The 18,682-nt window shown below is 36.9% G+C and overlaps 1 protein-coding gene across 3 annotated transcripts in view; it reads left to right on the plus strand.

Moving 5' to 3' along the window:
- Positions 1-18,682, plus strand: part of RC3H1 (ring finger and CCCH-type domains 1) — a 108,448-nt gene that overhangs the window by 54,660 nt on the left and 35,106 nt on the right. For 2 of the 3 annotated variants that reach the window (XM_061183093.1, XM_061183091.1), the window contains exons 6-9: positions 7,486-7,686; positions 11,647-11,779; positions 16,619-16,737; positions 18,085-18,197. In XM_061183093.1, coding sequence (XP_061039076.1) covers positions 7,486-7,686; positions 11,647-11,779; positions 16,619-16,737; positions 18,085-18,197 — 566 coding nt within the window. The remainder of the gene's footprint in view (positions 1-7,485; positions 7,687-11,646; positions 11,780-16,618; positions 16,738-18,084; positions 18,198-18,682) is intronic. The other variant, XM_061183092.1, reaches the window with a different exon arrangement.

Below are 18,682 nucleotides of genomic sequence, written 5' to 3' on the forward strand. Positions count from 1 at the left end.
AATGATACTGTGGTTTGTTGCTTACATTCATAATAGAAGGAAATGTTAAATTTCAGTTGGAGTTTAATGAAAAGAAAGACATAGTTTTTTTTTTTCTTTTTTCCCAATGAAAGATTGTGAATCCCATGCATTCCATCCACGGACCCTTGGTAGGGGTGGTCTGTGGACTACATTAAAAGCCCCTAGCTTAGATTAATTAAGATTCACATACTGAGTCTGGGAGTGGGCAGCTCTTTACTGAGACAAGTGGCTTCAAAGGAGTGTGGATATCTAAACTAAATCAGGACTAACTCAAGCAAAAAAAGAAGTAAGAGTGTGAAGAGGGTGGGAGAGTAGGGTAGAGGAGGAGTGGGGTGGTCTTGACTCCAGGGTCTGCTCCGTGTAGGGTCAGCAAGGGCTTCCTTCAGAGGGAGAACACTTCTCATCACTGGAGGAAGAGACCTTGTCAAGGGGACTCAGACATACTAGGATTCCTGCCAACCTTGGCATCTTACATACCGCCCCCCCCCCCCCCGTTTTATTTACTTTTGTTTCTTGGTTGGTTTTCTTTAAACATCTGTATGTATTTCAAGGTACAGATATAAAACTTGCCCTTTACAAATATTCAGCCTACTGGAATATATCCCTTCTATCCCACTCCTTAGAAGTGACCACAGCTCTCAGCTTAATGGATGTCTTTTCAGACTACTTGCTATGCACATGTGATAGCCCACCAGCTTACAAACTTTCTTGTGTTAGCAATGCAGAGTACCAGGCCCTGCCCTCCCCCATGCTGGTGAATGAGAACAGCCTCAGTGTGCTAGATGCTAAACTCACAGTGTCCCCTTCGATTCCCCAAAGACACTTGAGGTTCAGGCAGGGGAGGTGGCCCTCACACCACATACCTCAGAAGTGGCAGAGCTGAAATTTGAACCCATGTCTGTCAGACCCCAAAGTCCATTCTCTAAATGCCATATGTGTTGCTTTCTAGAGCTGTACCTGATGGTCCAGTCATTTTTTTCCCTTTTTTTTTTAAGGAGTGGGGTAGGCATATTCCTGGAACCTGGCTTGGATGGTGCCATCTTGAAATGGGCATTCACATTGAAGTGTTCGGGTGTCTCATCAGTAAGGCTTGAGTCTCCTAAATCATTCACAGGAGACTCCAGACGTATATTCAAAAGGCAGCATTGGAAGCATGAGAAGAATTTACAGTAAAGCTAAAAAACAAGGCAAAGATGTCCTCTATGAGTTCCATAATTTAACATTATCTTGGAGGTACTGACCAATGCAGTTAGACAAGAGAAAAAAAAAATAAAGCTTATATAGATCGGAAAGAAATGAGAAAGATAATCTTACTTGGGGAGATCATTAATCAGATGAAAAACTATTATAAGCAAAAAAAATTCAATAAGGTGGCTGGATACAAAAGTTAAAATACAGAAACCAATAGCACTCACGTTTATGCAAGCTGCATCTCGTTAGAAGACATACAGAAGAAAAGATTACATCACAATAGCAGCAACACAGGTGTTTTGGAATAAATTTTTTTAAATGCAAAGTCTGTAGGAAGGAAACATCTAAATGCTCTCTTCTCCTCAACATCTTATTATAAAAATTTTAAAACATACATAAAAGTTTAAATAATTACATGGAGAACACCCATATACCCACCACCTAGATTCTCCAGTTAACATTTTTTGTATTTCACATGTATTACACATGTCAGTCCATATATAATCCTTTTATTCATTCAAAAATCCGTTATTTTTGTTTGTTTCTTTTAATTAATTAATTTTTTTTTCTTATTAGTCATCCATTTTATACACATCAGTGTATACATGTCAGTCCCAATCGCCCAGTTCATCACACCACCACCCCCACCCCTTGCTGCTTTCCCCCCTTGGTGTCCATATGTTTTTTCTCTCCTTCTGTGTCTCAATTTCTGCTCTGCAAACCGGTTCATCTGTACCATTTTCTAGGTTCCACATATATGCGTTAATATACGATATTTGTGTTTCTCTTTCTGACTTACTTCACTCTGTATGACGGTCTCTAGATGCATCCACGACTCTACAAATGACCCAATTTCGTTCCTTTTTATGGCTGAGTAATATTCCATTGTATATATGTACCACGTTTTCTTTATCCATTCGTTTGTCAATGGGCATTTAGATTGCTTCCGTGACCTGGCTGTTGTAAATAGTGCTGCAGTGAACATTGGGGTGCATGTGTCTTTTTGAATTATGGTTTTCTCAGGGTATATGCCCAGTAGTGGGATTGCTGGGTCATATGGTAATTCTATTTTTAGTTTTTTAAGGAACCTCCGTACCGTTCTCCATAGTGGCTGTATCAATTTACATTCCCACCAACAGTGCAAGAGGGTTCCCTTTTCTCCACACCCTCTCCAGCATTTGTTGTTTGTAGATTTTCTGATGATGCCCATTCTAACTGGTGTGAGGTGATACCTCATTGTAGTTTTGATTTGCATTTCTTTAATAATTAGTGACGTTGAGCAGCTTTTCATGTGCTTCTTAGCCATCTGTATGTCTTCTTTGGAGAAATGTCTATTTAGGTCTTCTGCCCATTTTTCAATTGGGTTGTTTGTTTTTTTTAATATTGAGCTGCATGAGCTGTTTATATATTTTGGAGATTAATCCTTTGTCCGTTGATTCGTTTGCAAATATTTTCTCCCATTCTGAGGGTTGTCTTTTCGTCCTGTTTATGGTTTCCTTTGCTGTGCAAAAGCTTTGAAGTTTCATTAGGTCCCATTTGTTTATTTTTCTTTTTATTTCCATTACTGTAGGAGGTGGATCAAAACAGATCTTGCTGTGATTTATGTCAAAGAGTGTTCTTCCTATGTTTTCCTCTAAGAGTTTTATAGTGTCCAGTCTTACATTTAGGTCTCTAATCCATTTTGAGTTTATTTTTGTGTATGGTGTTAGGGAGTGTTCTAATTTCATTCTTTTACATGTAGCTGTCCAGTTTTCCCAGCACCACTTATTGAAGAGACTATCTTTTCTCCATTGTATATCTTTGCCTCCTTTGTCATAGATTAGTTGACCATAGGTGTGTGGGTTTATCTCTGGGCTTTCTATCTTGTTCCATTGATCTATGTTTCTGTTTTTGTGCCAATACCATATTGTCTTGATTACTGTAGCTTTGTAGTATAGTCTGAAGTCAGGGAGTCTGATTCCTCCAGCTCCGTTTTTTTCCCTCAAGACTGCTTTGGCTATTCGGGGTCTTTTGTGTCTCCATACAAATTTTAAGATGATTTGTTCTAGTTCCGTAAAAAATGCCATTGGTATTTTGATAAGGATTGCATTGAATCTGTAGATTGCTTTGGGTAGTGTAGTCATTTTCACAATATTGATTCTTCCAATCCAAGACCATGGTATATCTCTCCATCTGTTGGTGTCATCTTTAATTTTTTTCATCATTGTCTTATAGTTTTCTGCATACTGGTCTTTTGTCTCCTTAGGTAGGTTTATTCCTAGGTATTTTATTCTTTTTGTTGCTATGGTAAATGGGAGTGTTTCCTTAATTTCACTTTCAGATTTTTCATCATTAGTGTATAGGAATGCAAGAGATTTCTGTGCATTAATTTTGTATCCTGCAACTTTACCAAATTCATTGATTAGCTCTAGTAGTTTTCTGGTGGCATTTTTAGGATTCTCCATGTATAGTATCATGTCATCTGCAAACAGTGACAGTTTTACTTCTTCTTTTCCAATTTGTATTCCTTTTATTTCTTTTCCTTCTCTGATTGTCATGGCTAGGACTTCCAAAACTATGTTGAATAATAGTGGTGAGAGTGGACATCCTTGTCTTGTTCCTGATCCTTAGAGGAAATGCTTTCAGTTTTTCACCATTGAGAATGATGTTTGCTGTGGATTTGTCGTATGTGGCCTTTATTATGTTGAGGTAGGTTCCCTCTATGCCCACTTTCTGGAGAGTTTTTATCATAAATGGGTGTTGAATTGTGTCAAAAGCTTTTTCTGCATCTATTGAGATGATCATGTGATTTTTATTCTTCAATTTGTTAACATGGTGTATCACATTGATTGATTTGCGTATATTGAAGAATCCCCGCATCCCTGGGATAAATCCCACTTGATCATGGTGTATGGTTCTTTTAATGTGCTGTTGGATTCTGTTTGCTAGTATTTTGTTGAGGATTTTTGCGTCTATATTCATCAATGATATTGGTCTATAATTTTCTTTTTTTGTGATATATTTGTCTGGTTTTGGTATCAGGGTGATGGTGGCCTCGTAGAGTGAGTTTGGGAGTGTTACTCCCTCTGCAATTTTTTGGAAGAGTTTGAGAAGGATAAGTGTTAACTCTTCTCTAAATGTTTGATAGAATTCACCTGTGAAGCCATCTGGTCCTGGACTTTTGTTTGTTGAAAAATTTTTAATTACAGTTTCATTTTCATTATCTGTGATTAATCTGTTTATATTTTCTAATTCCTCCTGGTTCAATCTTGGAAAGTTGTACTTTTCCAAGAATTTGTCCATTTCTTCCAGGTCGTCCATGTTATTGGCATATAGCTGCTCGTAGTAGTCTCTTACGATGTTTTGTATTTCTGCGGTGTCAGTTGTAATCTCTCCTTTTCCATTTCTAATTTTATTGATTTCATTCCTCTCCCTTTTTTTCTTGATGGGTCTGGCTAAAGGTTTATCAATTTTGTTTATCTTCTCAAAGAACCAACTTTTAGTTTTATTGATCTTTGCTATAGTTTTCTTTGTTTACATTTCATTTATCTCTGCTCTTATCTTTTTGATTTCTTCTTTCTACCAACTTTGCATTTTCTTTGTTCTTCTTTTTCTAGTTGCTTTAGGTGTAAGGTTAAATTGTTTATTGAAGACTTTTCTTGTTTCTTGAGGTGAGCTTGAATTGCTATGAACTTCCCTCTTAGAACTGCTTTTGCTTTGTGCCATAGGTTTTGGATCGTTGTTTGCATTGTCACTTGTCTCTAGGTATTTTTTTATTTCTTCTTTGATTTCTTCAGTGATCTCTTGGTTATTTAGCAGCATACTGTTTAGCCTCCATGTGTTTGTGTTTTTTTGTTTTTTTTTTAATGCTATTCTTGTCTGCTTACATTCTTTTTATATATGTATGTATGTATGTATGTATGGCTGTGTTGGGTCTTCGTTTCTGTGCGAGGGCTTCCTCCAGTTGTGGCAAGCGGGGGCCACTCTTCATCGCAGTGTGTGGGCCTCTCACTATCGTGGCCTCTCGTTGCCGAGCACAGGCTCCAGATGCGCAGGCTCAGTAATTGTGGCTCACGGGCCGAGTTGCTCCGCGGCATGTGGGATCTTCCCAGACCAGGGCTCGAACCCGCGTCCCCTGCATTGACAGGCAGACTCTCAACCACTGCGCCACCAGGGAAGCCCTGTGTTTGTGTTTTTAATTGTTTTTTTCCTGCAGTTGATTTCTAATCTCATAGTGTTGTGGTCAGAAAAGATGCTTGATATGATTTCAGTTTTCTTAAATTTTCCAAGGCTTGATTTGTGACCCAAGATGTGATCTATTCTGGAGAACGTTCTGTGTGCACTTGAGAAGAAAGTGTAGTCTTCCGCTTTCGGGTAGAATGTCCTAAAAATATCAGTTAAGTCTATCTGGTCTGTGTCATTTAAAGCTTCTGTTTCCTTATTTATTTTCTGTCTGGGTGATCTGTGTATTGGTGTAAGTAGGGTGTTAAAGTCCCCCACTTTTATTGTGTTACTGTCGATTTCTCCTTTTGTGGCTGTTAGTATTTGCCTTATGTATTGAGGTGCTCCTATGTTGGGTGCATAAATATTTATAATTGTTATGTGTTCTTCTTGGATTGATCCCTTGATCATTATGTAGTGTCCTTTCTTATCTCTTGTAACAGTCTTTATTTTAAAGTCTATTTTATCTGATATGAGTATTGCTACTCCAGCTTTCTTGTGATCTCCGTTTGCGTGGAATATCTTTTTCCATCCCCTCACTTTCAGTCTGTATGTGTCCCTAGGTCTGAAGTGGGTTTCTTGTAGACACCATATGTAAGGGTCTTGTTTTTGTATCCTTTCAGCCACTCTTTGTCTTTTGGTTGGAGCTTTTAATCCATTTACATTTAAGGTAATTATCGATATGTATGTTCCTACTACCATTTTCTTAATTGATTTGGGTTTGTTCTTGTGGGTCTTTTCCTTCTCTGTGTTTCCTGCTTAGAGAAGTTCCTTTAGCATTTGTTGTAAACCTGGTTGGTGGTGCCAAATTCTCGCAGCTTTTGCTTGTCAGTAAAGCTTTGATTTCTATGTCAAATCTGAATGAGACCCTTGCTGGGTAGAGTAATTTCGGTTGCAGGTTTTTCCCTTTCATCACTTTAAATATGTCCTGCCACTCCTTTCTGGCTTGCAGAGTTTCTGCTGAAAGATCAGCTGTTAACCTTATTGGGATTCCCTTGTATGTTATTTGTTGCTTTTCCCTTGCTGCTTTTAATATTTTTTCTTTGTATTTAATTTTTGATAGTTTGATTAATATGTGTCTCTGTGTGTTTCTCTTTGGGTTTATCCTGTATGGGATTCTCTGTGCTTCCTGGATTTGATTGACTATTTCCTTTCCCATGTTATGGAAGTTTTTGACTATAATCTCTTCAAATATTTTTTCAGACCTTTCCTTTTTCTCTTCTCCTTCTGGGACCCCTATAATTCGAATCTTGGTGCGTGTAATGTTGTCCCAGAGGTCTCTGAGACTGTCCTCAATTCTTTTCATTCTCTTTTCTTTATTCTGGTCCCCAGCAGTTATTTCCCACATTTTATCTTCCAGCACACTTATTCGTTTTTCTGCCATTGATTCCTTCTAGAGTATTTTTAATTTCAGTTATTGTGTTGTTCATCATCGTTTGTTTGTTCTTTAGTTCTTCTAGATCCTTGTTAAACATTTCTTGTATTTTCTCCATTCTATTTCCTAGATTTTGGATCATCTTTACTGTCATTACTCTGAATTCTTTTTCAGGGGTCGTCTATTTCATCTTCATTTATTTGGTCTTGTAGGTTTTTACCTTGCTCCTTCGTCTGTAACATATTTTTTTGTCGTTTCAATTTTTTGTTTGATGACTAGGGCTGTATTCCTGTCTTACGGGTTGTTTTGCCTGAGGGGTCAAGCACTGGAGTTTGCAGGCAGTTGGGTAGAGCGGGTCTTGGTGCCTAGATGAGGACCTCCAGGAGGCCTCACCCTGATTAATATTCCCTGGGGTCTGAGGTTCTCTGTTAGTCCAGCGGTTTGGACTCGGTACTCCCACCACAGGAGCTCAGGCCCGACCTGCGGCCCAGTCGCTGGGGGTTCCTCCTGTCCCCTCAGGGGACTGGTGCCTGGTAGGTGCCCTAGTTGTACTGAGACGCGAACTCCACATCCTCCTAGTCCGCCATCTTGACTCCCTCTCTTCTCTTCAAAGTATTTTTATATCTCTCTTTGATCATATAAAGTATAAGCCCAGTTTGTTTCTTACCTGACTCATGAGATTACGTGTGTCTTCTTAGGTCACCAAACGTGATGAAGACTCTTCTTTGATGCAGCTGAAAGAAGAATTTAGAACCTATGAAGCTCTGCGGCGAGAACATGACTCCCAGATAGTGCAGATTGCTATGGAAGCAGGCTTACGAATTGCACCAGACCAGTGGTCCTCTTTGCTTTATGGGGACCAGTCTCACAAATCTCATATGCAGTCCATTATTGACAAGGTAGACCCTTTTTTGTTCCTTACTTCTTGGACTAATCATGCAGGTTTGGTAATTCATTTAATTTAACAAGTGTATATTTAAGTGAATCTTGTATGTCAGGCTCTTATAAATTATATTCTCTGTAGCTGAGTGTCATGTCATAACTAGTCACATCATAATAGCAGTTTGTTCATGTAAAGGTTTTTTAAATTGAGGTATAATTGACATTGTTCATATAAGATTTGATTTAATTAGTTTTAATGCTTTATCCAGTGCTGTCTCACATTCCTGTGACAGTGTCCTATCTCTATTTTTTCATTGCCTTTCTTCCTTCTTTTATTGTTTTCTGAGTTTTGATCACTGTATTAGTTGAATTCATTTTCTAAACGCCTTTATTGTCTTCCTGGAACAGCCATTTAATGGCCTGCAAGATGTATACATTGAGGTTTCTTGTGATTCTTAGCCAGAAAAATTTCACATTATAAGTTACCAACCATTCTATATTTGATCAAATTTTCAGTAAACTTATTTCTACTTTATTTGTTGTTTGTTATGATGAAAAGATCACTTGAATACACATGAATTTTAGGTCAGGCCCCATTATTTCTGACTCTGAGTTATATTTAATTCTTTTAAAACTATAGAGTAATACTTAAACTGGTTTTGTTGCAGTTCAACATGAAATATGTGAAAGTGCTGTATAAAAATCTTAAAAGTGCCATATAAATATATTATGTGCAATAATTTTTTAAAATTTTTACTAGTTACCTTAATTTTTACTATTTTATGTTAAATCCTTATAACCATAGAGATGATTATACATTAGAATCCACCTTACATTTAGTTTAAAGAAATAATGTCGGGACTTCCCTGGTGACACAGTAGTTGGGAGTCCACCTGCCAGTGCAGGGGACACGGGTTTGGGCCCTGGTCCAGGAAGATCCCACATGCTGTGGAGCAGCTGGGCCCGTGTGCCACAACTGCTGGGGCCCGTGCACCTAGAGCCCGTGCTCCACAATGGGGGAGGCCACCACAGTGAGAAGCCCGCACACCACGGTGAAGAGTATCCCGCACTCGCTGCAACCGGAGAGGGCCCGCGCGCAGCTGCGAAGACCTAGCGCAGCCAAAAATAAATACATTAAATAAATAAATTAAAAAAAAAAAAAGAAATAATGTTAGTATGTAAGAGTAGCCTAAATAAAATAATATTTAACACTTACTGAGAGCTTAGTGTGTGTGTGGTGGTTTTATTTTATTTTTTGATTTTAGTGCGTTAATACTTTGCTCAGAATATTTTATTTTAGTTCAGTTTAGTTTATGTTATTTAGTTTAGTTTCATTCAGTTCAGTTTTTGGCCGCACCGCGTGGCTTGCAGAATCTTAGTTGCCTGACCAGGGATTGAATCCTGGCCACAGCAGTGAAAGTGCCAAGTCCTATCCACTGGACCGCCAGGGAAAGCTTCCTATCTGGTGGTTTTAAATAATTCATTTAATCTTCTCAACAGCCCTGTATTATTCCTTTTATACAGGGACAGAGGGAGATTAAATACATTTCTCCAGGATCACGTAGGTAATAAGTGACAAAGCTGGATTTGAACTTGGACATTCTGACTCTAGAATCCCTGCTCTTAACTACTAAACTTCTTTCCAGACTATTCTCCCCCCACCCCACCCTTTTTTTTTTTTTTTTTTTTTTTGCTATTCCTAAAGGTAGAATTCTTGAAATAAGTAGAAGGTTGATGTCAGAAGAGAATTAGGAAATGTTTTATAACTGCATGGTGCATAATTGTCAGTATAATGTGTATTATTTGTTCTGTCCTATAGATACCTTTATCAAAACTTCACCTGCAACTCCTAGGCCTGAAATTATGCAGTGGACTGATTATAACCTTAATCATGATCTTTTAAAGGAGTGACTTTCTACCTCTGAAGAGAAACTTGACTTGCTTTTATGAAAATTCTACAAGGAGGTTAAATTAACCTTCTTGTCTGAACTGGACTATATAACTAGATGTATATCCTGCAATAATTTTCTCACACCATGAGCAGTAATTTGAATTTAATATCCTAAACCTTCTTACAACAATCTGGTAAATGAAGTTAGCAGTGTGACATCTTATTATTATATAGAGCAATAGAACTTCGTGTGATAATGAAAATGTTCTGTATACATGCATTGTCCAATATGGTGATCACGAGACACACTTGGCTGTTAAACACTTGATGTGTAACTTGTGTAACTGATGAATTAAAATTTTTATTTTACATACTTAAAATTTTTAATAGCCATATGTTGCTAATGGCTACTGTATTGCACAGTGCAAATGGAGAATTTATTAAAAGTGATAAGGAAAGCAATAACCCTAGTAAGTTAATAGACAAACATGAAATAACAGTTCACAAACAGGAAGTATATCTAATTGATGGGCTAGAATTCGGCGCCAATAATAAATACATTTAAAGCAGTGACATGCCAAATATTGCCTGTTAAACTATAAAGAAACATATACTCTCATTCATTGCTGATGGTTTGTAAAATGCATTACAGGTCGTTTGAGAAACAATTTGTCAGTGAAGCCTCAAAATATTCATGTACTTTACCAAATCTACTATTTCTAGGAATGTATTTTAAGGGAATAATCCAAACTTTCAAAAAGGTTATGAATGCAAAGGTGTTAATTGCTAAATTATTTACAAAGGATAAAATAAAGGGATGGTTAAAGAAGTTAAGATATATCTGCTCAGAACACTGTTACATGGCCATTAAAATTGTGGTCATGTCAGGACAGATACTCTCTTCAGCTATTAAGTAGCATTTGATTTCTTTTTAAAAAAACGTTAGTGAAATACTTTTGTTAAGTCTCAGTGGTAGATACATGGGTATTATTATATTAGACAGTTACTTTGAAGTATTTCATAATAAAAATGGTTAGGTATTTTTAAAATACCTTTGTTATAATATTAATGGTAGGCAAATCCATAAGTTTATAAATAGCTGATTATAAGTGTATGAAAAACATGCGAAGATGAAAAAAATTGAATAAAGACATGCCAGCATTTTAATGATTAGTTGTGTTATTCCATGTTTTTTAAAATGTATGCTTTTTAAAAATTTACCTTTTAGAATGACCTTTGGGGGAGAAAAAGTTCCACATGTTTTTTTTTTTTTTTTTTTAAGTGAAAGTGAGTTTATTTAGAGAGGGACACATTCCATAGGCAGAGTGCAGTCAGTCTCAGAAGTGAGAGCAGCCCTCATCTATATTAATAAACTACATAGAGAGCTAAATGTTTCCAAGTAAGAACCCTTAGTTAGTATCACATAACCAGGTTTTTTACTTTACAGGTCATATGTATTGACCAGCTTAGGGGAGTTAGTGCAAGTATGTGTGTCATTAAGCCTTAGGAAAATACACAACCTGTTAGCTTCCAAGAATCCCAAACCAGTATAGGATTTTTTGAACTGGAATGAACTTCTCAAATTATTTAGTCCATACAACAGATGGAGTTCAGATAGAGTCTGTAAAGGTTATATCTGATGTCATAATCTTTGGTCCATAACAGAACTTGAATTCAAACACAGTTTGAGTACAGTTTCATTGTTTGTGCTGTTGTATAGCATTATCTCTAGACTGTATTTCCAAATTTCAATTATTTGGAAAGACCCCAAGAGCCAAAGTAACACAGTACTGTAAGAACTGGAGATGTAAAGAGTATTTCCAAATTGAGGAGGTGAAAAAGATCTCACATTTGAGGAATGTGATGGCAGAGTGAAGAGAGTATACAATATACCAACCTGTGGATGCAGAGAAGTGCAGGGTTTGTTCAAGTAACAAGTGATCCAGTCTGGCCAGAGCATGGGATGTGTGGGAAGATAAAAATTAAATATAATTAATTGCAAAAATGCTTGTGATATTGTAAATAATCTTTATTTTAAAAGGATTATCTGGTCTTTGGGGGAAGTTAATATTTATCTTTTTTTAAGTTGCAGACCCCAGCCTCTTTTGCACAAAGTGTTCAGGAACTAACAATTGCTCTCCAGAGGACTGGAGATCCAGCAAACTTGAATCGACTAAGACCCCATTTGGAGCTATTAGCAAACATTGACCCTAGTCCAGGTAAGCCCAGGGGAAATTAACAGGCTATCCTGTGTGTGCCTTAGTGCTATTCAGTGAGTCTTTTAATTATCTTTTATTACATTTCTCTAGAATTTCCTGGAGTAGTAATTCCAAATCTTTTCTATAGTATTTAAGTTTCTGGCCCCAATCTTGTCTGTCTCTTTATTACTTCAACTAATATTTATTTAATACTTTTTACTGTGCTGCTCACTTTACCAGCAAAATAGGTTCCCTCTGGGATCCTTTATGTTTCCTCCCTCTCTCATCACAAATTGTGCTCTATTTTTACCATTTTCATCTCTTTTGACAAAACTCAGGTTTTCTCATTTTTTCTGTATCATATGTCCTTAGTTGCATTTTTTTGGTCCCAACTTTACTTTCTCTACGATAATCTTGTTCCATCACATATCCTCCCTTGTGTGTCTACTTTGTCCAGCCATTTCCTGTTCCTTCTCCTTGACCTGAAAGTCACCCAACCTTCATTTTTCACTTAATACTTACATCTAGGGTGTGTTAGCTTATATCCTATTGCTGTCCCTGTGTTTATTCCTACTACTGAACTAAAATTCTTAACATTCACTAGTAATTTCCTAGTTTCTAATTCCAAAGATTTCTTCTCGGTCCTTAAATAACTTGATTTGTCTTCAGCATTTGATAATGTTGTTGACCACTTCCTTGATATAGAAACTCTCCTGATACCTTATCTTTCTGTAGTCTTATGATTCTCTTCTGGCCTGTCTGAATGCTGGTTCTGTCGTATTTTGACCACTCTTTCCTCTTCTGCCTCCTAAGGAGTAGGCTGGTTGTGTTCTTGGAATTTTGTTTTTTCTGCGCTCTTCTGTTGATGATGATGGTCATTCATTCTCAGCATCGGGTATTATTCCTTTATAGATAATAGACTCCCAAATATCTCTATGACTATTATCTCTTCATCACTCCAGACCTACTTTCCCAAATGCTTTCTGAGATTCTGTATCCTCTCCTCTCCTCAGTGTGTTTCAAAACAAACTCATCTTCCCTTGATACCTGCTCTTCCTCCTGTCTTCGCTTTCTCTGTAAATGAGCTCATTTTCTGAGGTATGTAAGCTTAAAACTTGAGTCTTTTGTCTTACCTCATATCTTTTCCTTTCACTTGCTCTACATACCATTTCAGACAACAGGATTATTTTTTTTAGCTGCATTGGGTCTTTGTTGCTGCACACGGGCTTTCTCTAGTTGTGGCGAGTGGGAGCTACTCTTCGTTGCGGTGCGTGGGCTTCTCATTGTGGTGGCTTCTCTTGTTGCAGAGCACGGGCTGTAGGCACACGGGCTTCAGTAGCTGTGGCATGTGGGCTCAGTAGTTGTGACACACAGGCCCTAGAGCGCAGGCTGAGTAGTTGTGGTGCATGGGCTTAGTTGCTCCGCGGCACGTGGAATCTTCCCGGACCAGGGCTCGAACCCGTGTCCCCTGCATTGGCAGATGGATTCTTAACCACTGCGCCACCAGGGAAGCCCGAGACAACAGGATTTATCTGTTCTTTCACAATATTCCTCTATCCCATGCCTATTAATACTGCCTCAGTTGAGGGCCTCATTCCTTTTCCTGAGACTAAACGCCTTTCATTTTTCTCTACTCTTTTAATTCTTCCTTCTAGTCTACTTACTGCTGCAAAATGAATCACATCTCAGAGCTTATTTTACACTCATAAACTTTTAGTGACACCCCTTTGCTTATAGAATAAGGTTTGGAACTCTTGACCATGACATTCAGAGTAGTAAATTAATTACCAAAATCGCTTAATCAAACCAGGTAAGATCTTTTTTTATGTTTTTATTTTATTACTTTTTAAAAATTATTTATTTTTTTTGGCCATGCCACACGGCATATGGGATCTTAGTTCCCCGACCAGGGGTCAAACCCAGGCCCAGGGTAGTGGAAGGGCAGAGTCTTAACCCCTGGACTGCCAGGGAATTTCCCTAAGATCTATTTTTAGAACACAATGATTTTTTTTTTTTCCCCACTTCTGTGCTTTGATCATTCTGAGCAATCAGAAGAGCACTTCACAAGCTCACTACCTCATCAACACCGATCTATCTACCTACTTCTGTGCCAATATATTCTACTCTCCTTGTATAATAGTGGATAAACCATGTACCAGTGGATAAACTTCTAGCTAAGGCCACCCTCTCTCCTCATATACCAATATCATCTTGTCAAATATATCCTTCCAGTATCATCTGTTTCTTGTGTCATCAGTTTTCTTTCTCTACTAGAGTAGCTCTATCAACATACAAACATTTTATTGTTCCTCTCATCAAAACCCACTTTTGACACCATTTGTTATCTACCTATGATTCCAATTCTCTCCTTTTTATAACACACTCTTGAATGCAGTTCAATCAGGCATTTATCTCTACCACTCAATCAAAATTGCTTTTGTCAAAGTCACAAGTGACTTCCATGCAGCTAATTCCAAATGTCAATTCTTGGTTCTCTTTGTGTTTGACCTGTTAGCAACATTTAACATTGTTGTTTACTCTCTACTCCTTGTACCACTCTTTTAACTTGCATGCCACCACACTCTCCTAGTTTTCTTCTTACTTTATTGAACCCTCCTTCTCAGCCTCTTTTGCTGATTTCTTCTCATCTCCATAGCCTCTAAACTTTTTTTTTGTTTTTTTCCCATAGCGTCTCACCTTTTTTTCCCCATAGCCTCTAACCCTTGAAGTGCTTCCAGAATTTAATCCTTGTGTCTCTTTTCTATTTATACTCATTGCCCAGGTAATCTCATGTAGTGTCTTCAAAGTCTCATGGTTTAAATATTATTTGTATGACTCACACATTTACTATATTTCGTCAATTCTGAAGCTCACATTTTTTTTTCAGATTTTAGCATTTCCGAAACTGGGCTGCATTTGTATAATCAATGACAGGTGATAATTAGCAATCTTTTCCATTTTGGTAGCACATAAAATAATGGTATGTGTTACAGTTCATGGTGTTTTAGAATCTGTGTAACATAGTGTATACAGCCTAGACCTTCTTCCTGAATTCTTTTGTATATCCACCTGCCTGCTCAATATCCAATAGTTCTACTTGAATATCTAATAAGAATTTCAAAAGTAGTCTGTCCAAAAGTGAGTTCCATCCCCTGTCCCCCGCCCACCCACCATTCCTGTTAGTGGCAACTCCATCCTTCCATTTCCTCAGTCCAAACACCTTGGAGATACCATCAACTCGTCTTTCTCTCATAAGGTACATCTAATCTATCAGTATATCGTGTAGGCCTTACATTTAAAATCCATTAGGAATCCATCTACTTATCACCTTCACTGCTACCCCCCTCATCCCTCTTCATAGATTATGGAATAGCCTTCTGTTGTCTGTCTGGTTCTAGCATAGGAGCCAGAGTGATCCTATTACCCCTCTGCTCAAAAACTCTCCAGTGCTTTCCATCACTCAGTAAAAGCCAGTCTTTTCTATGACCGACCAGGCCTCACATGATCTGGTCTTCCTTTACCTCTCTCTAACTTCTTTTACTCTTTTCCCACCTCATTCATTCCAGATTTCACCTCCGTGAACATGTCAGGCATACTCCCATATTAGGGCCTTTGCACTTATTCTTTCTTTTTCCTAGAATGTTTTTCTCTTCTTATATCCTAATACATCTACAAGGCACACTCAAACCCTACTTTCAGGTCTTTAATCAAATGTAACCTTCTCCAAGAGGCCTTTTCAGGCTACCCTGTCTAAAATTTTACACATACCTGTTCCACTCCCTTTCCTTGCTCTGTTTATTCAACTCAGTATCTAAATACTCTGTATTTTGGTTGTTTATCTTATTATCTGGCTTTTCTCCTTGAATAGAATAGAGGTGTTTGTTTTGATTGCTACTGCTTCCCTCCCAACTAGAATAATACCTGGAACTTAGTAGGTGTTCATTAAAATACTTTCTTGTATGACTGATCTCTTTACTTTCTCTGCATCTTTATCCTTTTCTTCTGTTGAAATTCCACCTGTCTTTCAAAGCCTAGTTCGAATGCCATCACCCAGGAGTTTTTTAGAGTGTTTCAACAGGAAGTCATTTCTACATATGTGTTCTCGCTTCATTTTATATTTCTTTTAGAGAATATTTCAGATTTAGCCTTACAGTTAATTTTTCCTTTATAAAGTCACAGTACTTACTAAATGAAGAGTGTGTATAGCATAGCTGCTTTATATAATAGCTCTTCTACTAAATTTTTTAAGCATTCTGTTTAGCAATACTTGCTTTTACAAAGAATTTCAAAATAGACATTACAAATTGGCTGACTGTAGGCAGTCCACAGTCAAGTTTGTTTGATCCACAAAGTGTTGGTCTGCACTATACTCTAAATTTTTTAGGTGCAAACACTCAAAAACTAGAAATTTTTACATAAAAATCTCAAATTTCAGTTTTCCCTAGGAAACAGTGGTGTATCTGCCAGTGTCAGCCTTGCATCTTCACATAACAACAGTCAGCTAAAGTTGAATAGTAATGATAATCTTAGATGTGAGACATACTCTTTAACACAATCCCTGTCACTCTTCATTGCCATTTTCAACACTAAGGGTCTGATGACAGTTGCCGTTTATTATCTGTCATATTTAATTCCTTTATGTTACCTTCACTGTCCCTGAAGTTATTTTAGATTGTAACCCCTGCTTTAAAAGGATATATTTATTCCTTTAAGATGATGTTTAGGTGAATAAGCTATTTCATGAATAGCTGTATGAAGCTTAACTTGATTTCACTGAAGTGCTGACACTCCTTTACTAATTTAATATTGGGCAGAACATTGAATAACATAGTCTGAAAATGTTTTTAATTTGTTGTGTAGATGCTCCTCCTCCTACTTGGGAACAACTAGAAAATGGGCTGGTTGCTGTGCGTACAGTGGTACACGGGTTGGTTGATTATATCCAGAATCACAGCAAAAAAGGAGCAGATCAGCAGCAGGTAAGGGAGATGTTTGAAACTTAGAAGTAAGCCACTGTGTCTATCCTTACAGATAAAAACAAAGCCAACAGGATGACGTGAATATTTTTAGACTCTGTAAAAACTAGAAATTAAACTAAAAAAAACCTATTTTTAACTCCCTGTTCCATTAGACATCATGAAGAATGTAACAAAAATTATAAGATTTATAGTTTAGAATGGTTAGCAGCCAGTTTATTGGATTAGCCTAGTAATTTTATGTGACAACATTGAAATTAAATAATCCTTGTTGGTCTAATGTGCTGGAGTCACTTTTCACATTGGATATAGCAGCATTTGATTCTTGCTAAAGGTTATTCCATTTATATAAAATTATTCTCTTTGTTTACTATTACATTTCAGTTTGACAGTAGATATCACTTTTCAGTGCTAATGCTGTATCTCTCCAGTACTGTTCACATATTTTGTAAATGCTTTTTCTGCATTAGCATTCAGATATTTTTCATTCATAATGTCTGTTATGACAGTGGGCCAAATTTTCCTCAGGTATTTTTAGATGAAATATATGGCAGTAAAATATAATAGCCTGTGTTATGGCTAGAGTTTTTAATTTTACTCCCAATAATTTCATTTTGCCCTCAGAATTTATGTTAGGTTCAGTACATCTTTTATTTTGTAGTAGTAAGCTTGAGAAATTAAAACTTTGTTATTAATTTATCTGGCTCAGTAAATATTAACAATAAATTATTTAATATTCCTTTTTTCTTTAAAAGTAAGAAATATTAAAAATGTCCTAGTAGAATAATATGGATATGCTTTTCCCAATCTAAGCACAGATCAGGGCTTTATTTTATGATTAAGAAATTTAGAAAATTAAAAACTTACTTTTAACTCCCTGTTCCGTTAGACATCATGAAGAATGCTACAAAAATAATATTAACTTTTAAGTTCTGCCTGTTGTAGATTTGTAGTGTGTTATAAGGAAACATAATTGTAAGTATAGCTATATTGAACATTGTCCACAACAAATGTTAGGAGACAGTTTAAATATTTGAAAGTCCTAATCTCCAGTGGTTTGCTTGTCCACTGTAAAACGTTGGAAAGAAGATCATAGAGCTCTCATGAGATTGAATCAAGAATTTATGTGATGTTACATGTTTGATAGTTAATATCAGCATATCAGAAAAATCAGGACTACTTTTTTTTTTTAAGTAATTTATTTTGCACACTTTCCAGGACTTTTCTCTGGGCAGTCTAGATAAGTGTATGAGTTAGTCTGAATTATTCATCTAGGTTATTAAGATCCTAAAATGGCAATGCAAGATTTACATTTTTTTTTTATGGCTAATGTTTTAATTTTGGTCGTAGCCTCCACAGCATAGCAAATATAAAACATACATGTGTCGAGACATGAAGCAGAGAGGAGGATGCCCTCGTGGGGCCAGCTGTACATTTGCACACTCACAGGAGGAGCTGGAAAAGTAAGTGTGAAAGTCATCAGACTCAACCTTCCAGTAATTTGTCAGAGAATAAGATAGAATTATTAAGTAGAATAATTTGCTGCCATTGAGAAGTACGAAAAGATGTAGTTGCATTCCCTTTGATGAATAGGAAATGTTTAGAAAGTAATACAGAATTTAAAAAAAGAAAACCAAAGCAGTTTCTTCACCTTTCATTACATTGTACCTACAAGTAGGAAGCTACTTGTGGTTAACTGAATCTAAAAGTGACTCATTTTCACTATACCCCCCCACCCCCCCAATTAAAAGTCTAAGAATTTTCATCAACTTTAACTGATTGATTTTAACTAACTGCATAATGCATTTCCAATGGAAAAATTTGCCCTTTGCTCTATTCAAGAAATTATTTATTGCCTGGCTCATTTTCACAGATTATTTCAAATTTCAAGGACCAGATAATTTCAGTGATGTTAAATTGCCAGCACATAGTAGAAAGAAAGGAAAAG

This window comes from Eubalaena glacialis, chromosome 3 (assembly GCF_028564815.1).
Source record: "Eubalaena glacialis isolate mEubGla1 chromosome 3, mEubGla1.1.hap2.+ XY, whole genome shotgun sequence".
Taxonomy (NCBI): Eukaryota; Metazoa; Chordata; class Mammalia; order Artiodactyla; family Balaenidae; genus Eubalaena; species Eubalaena glacialis.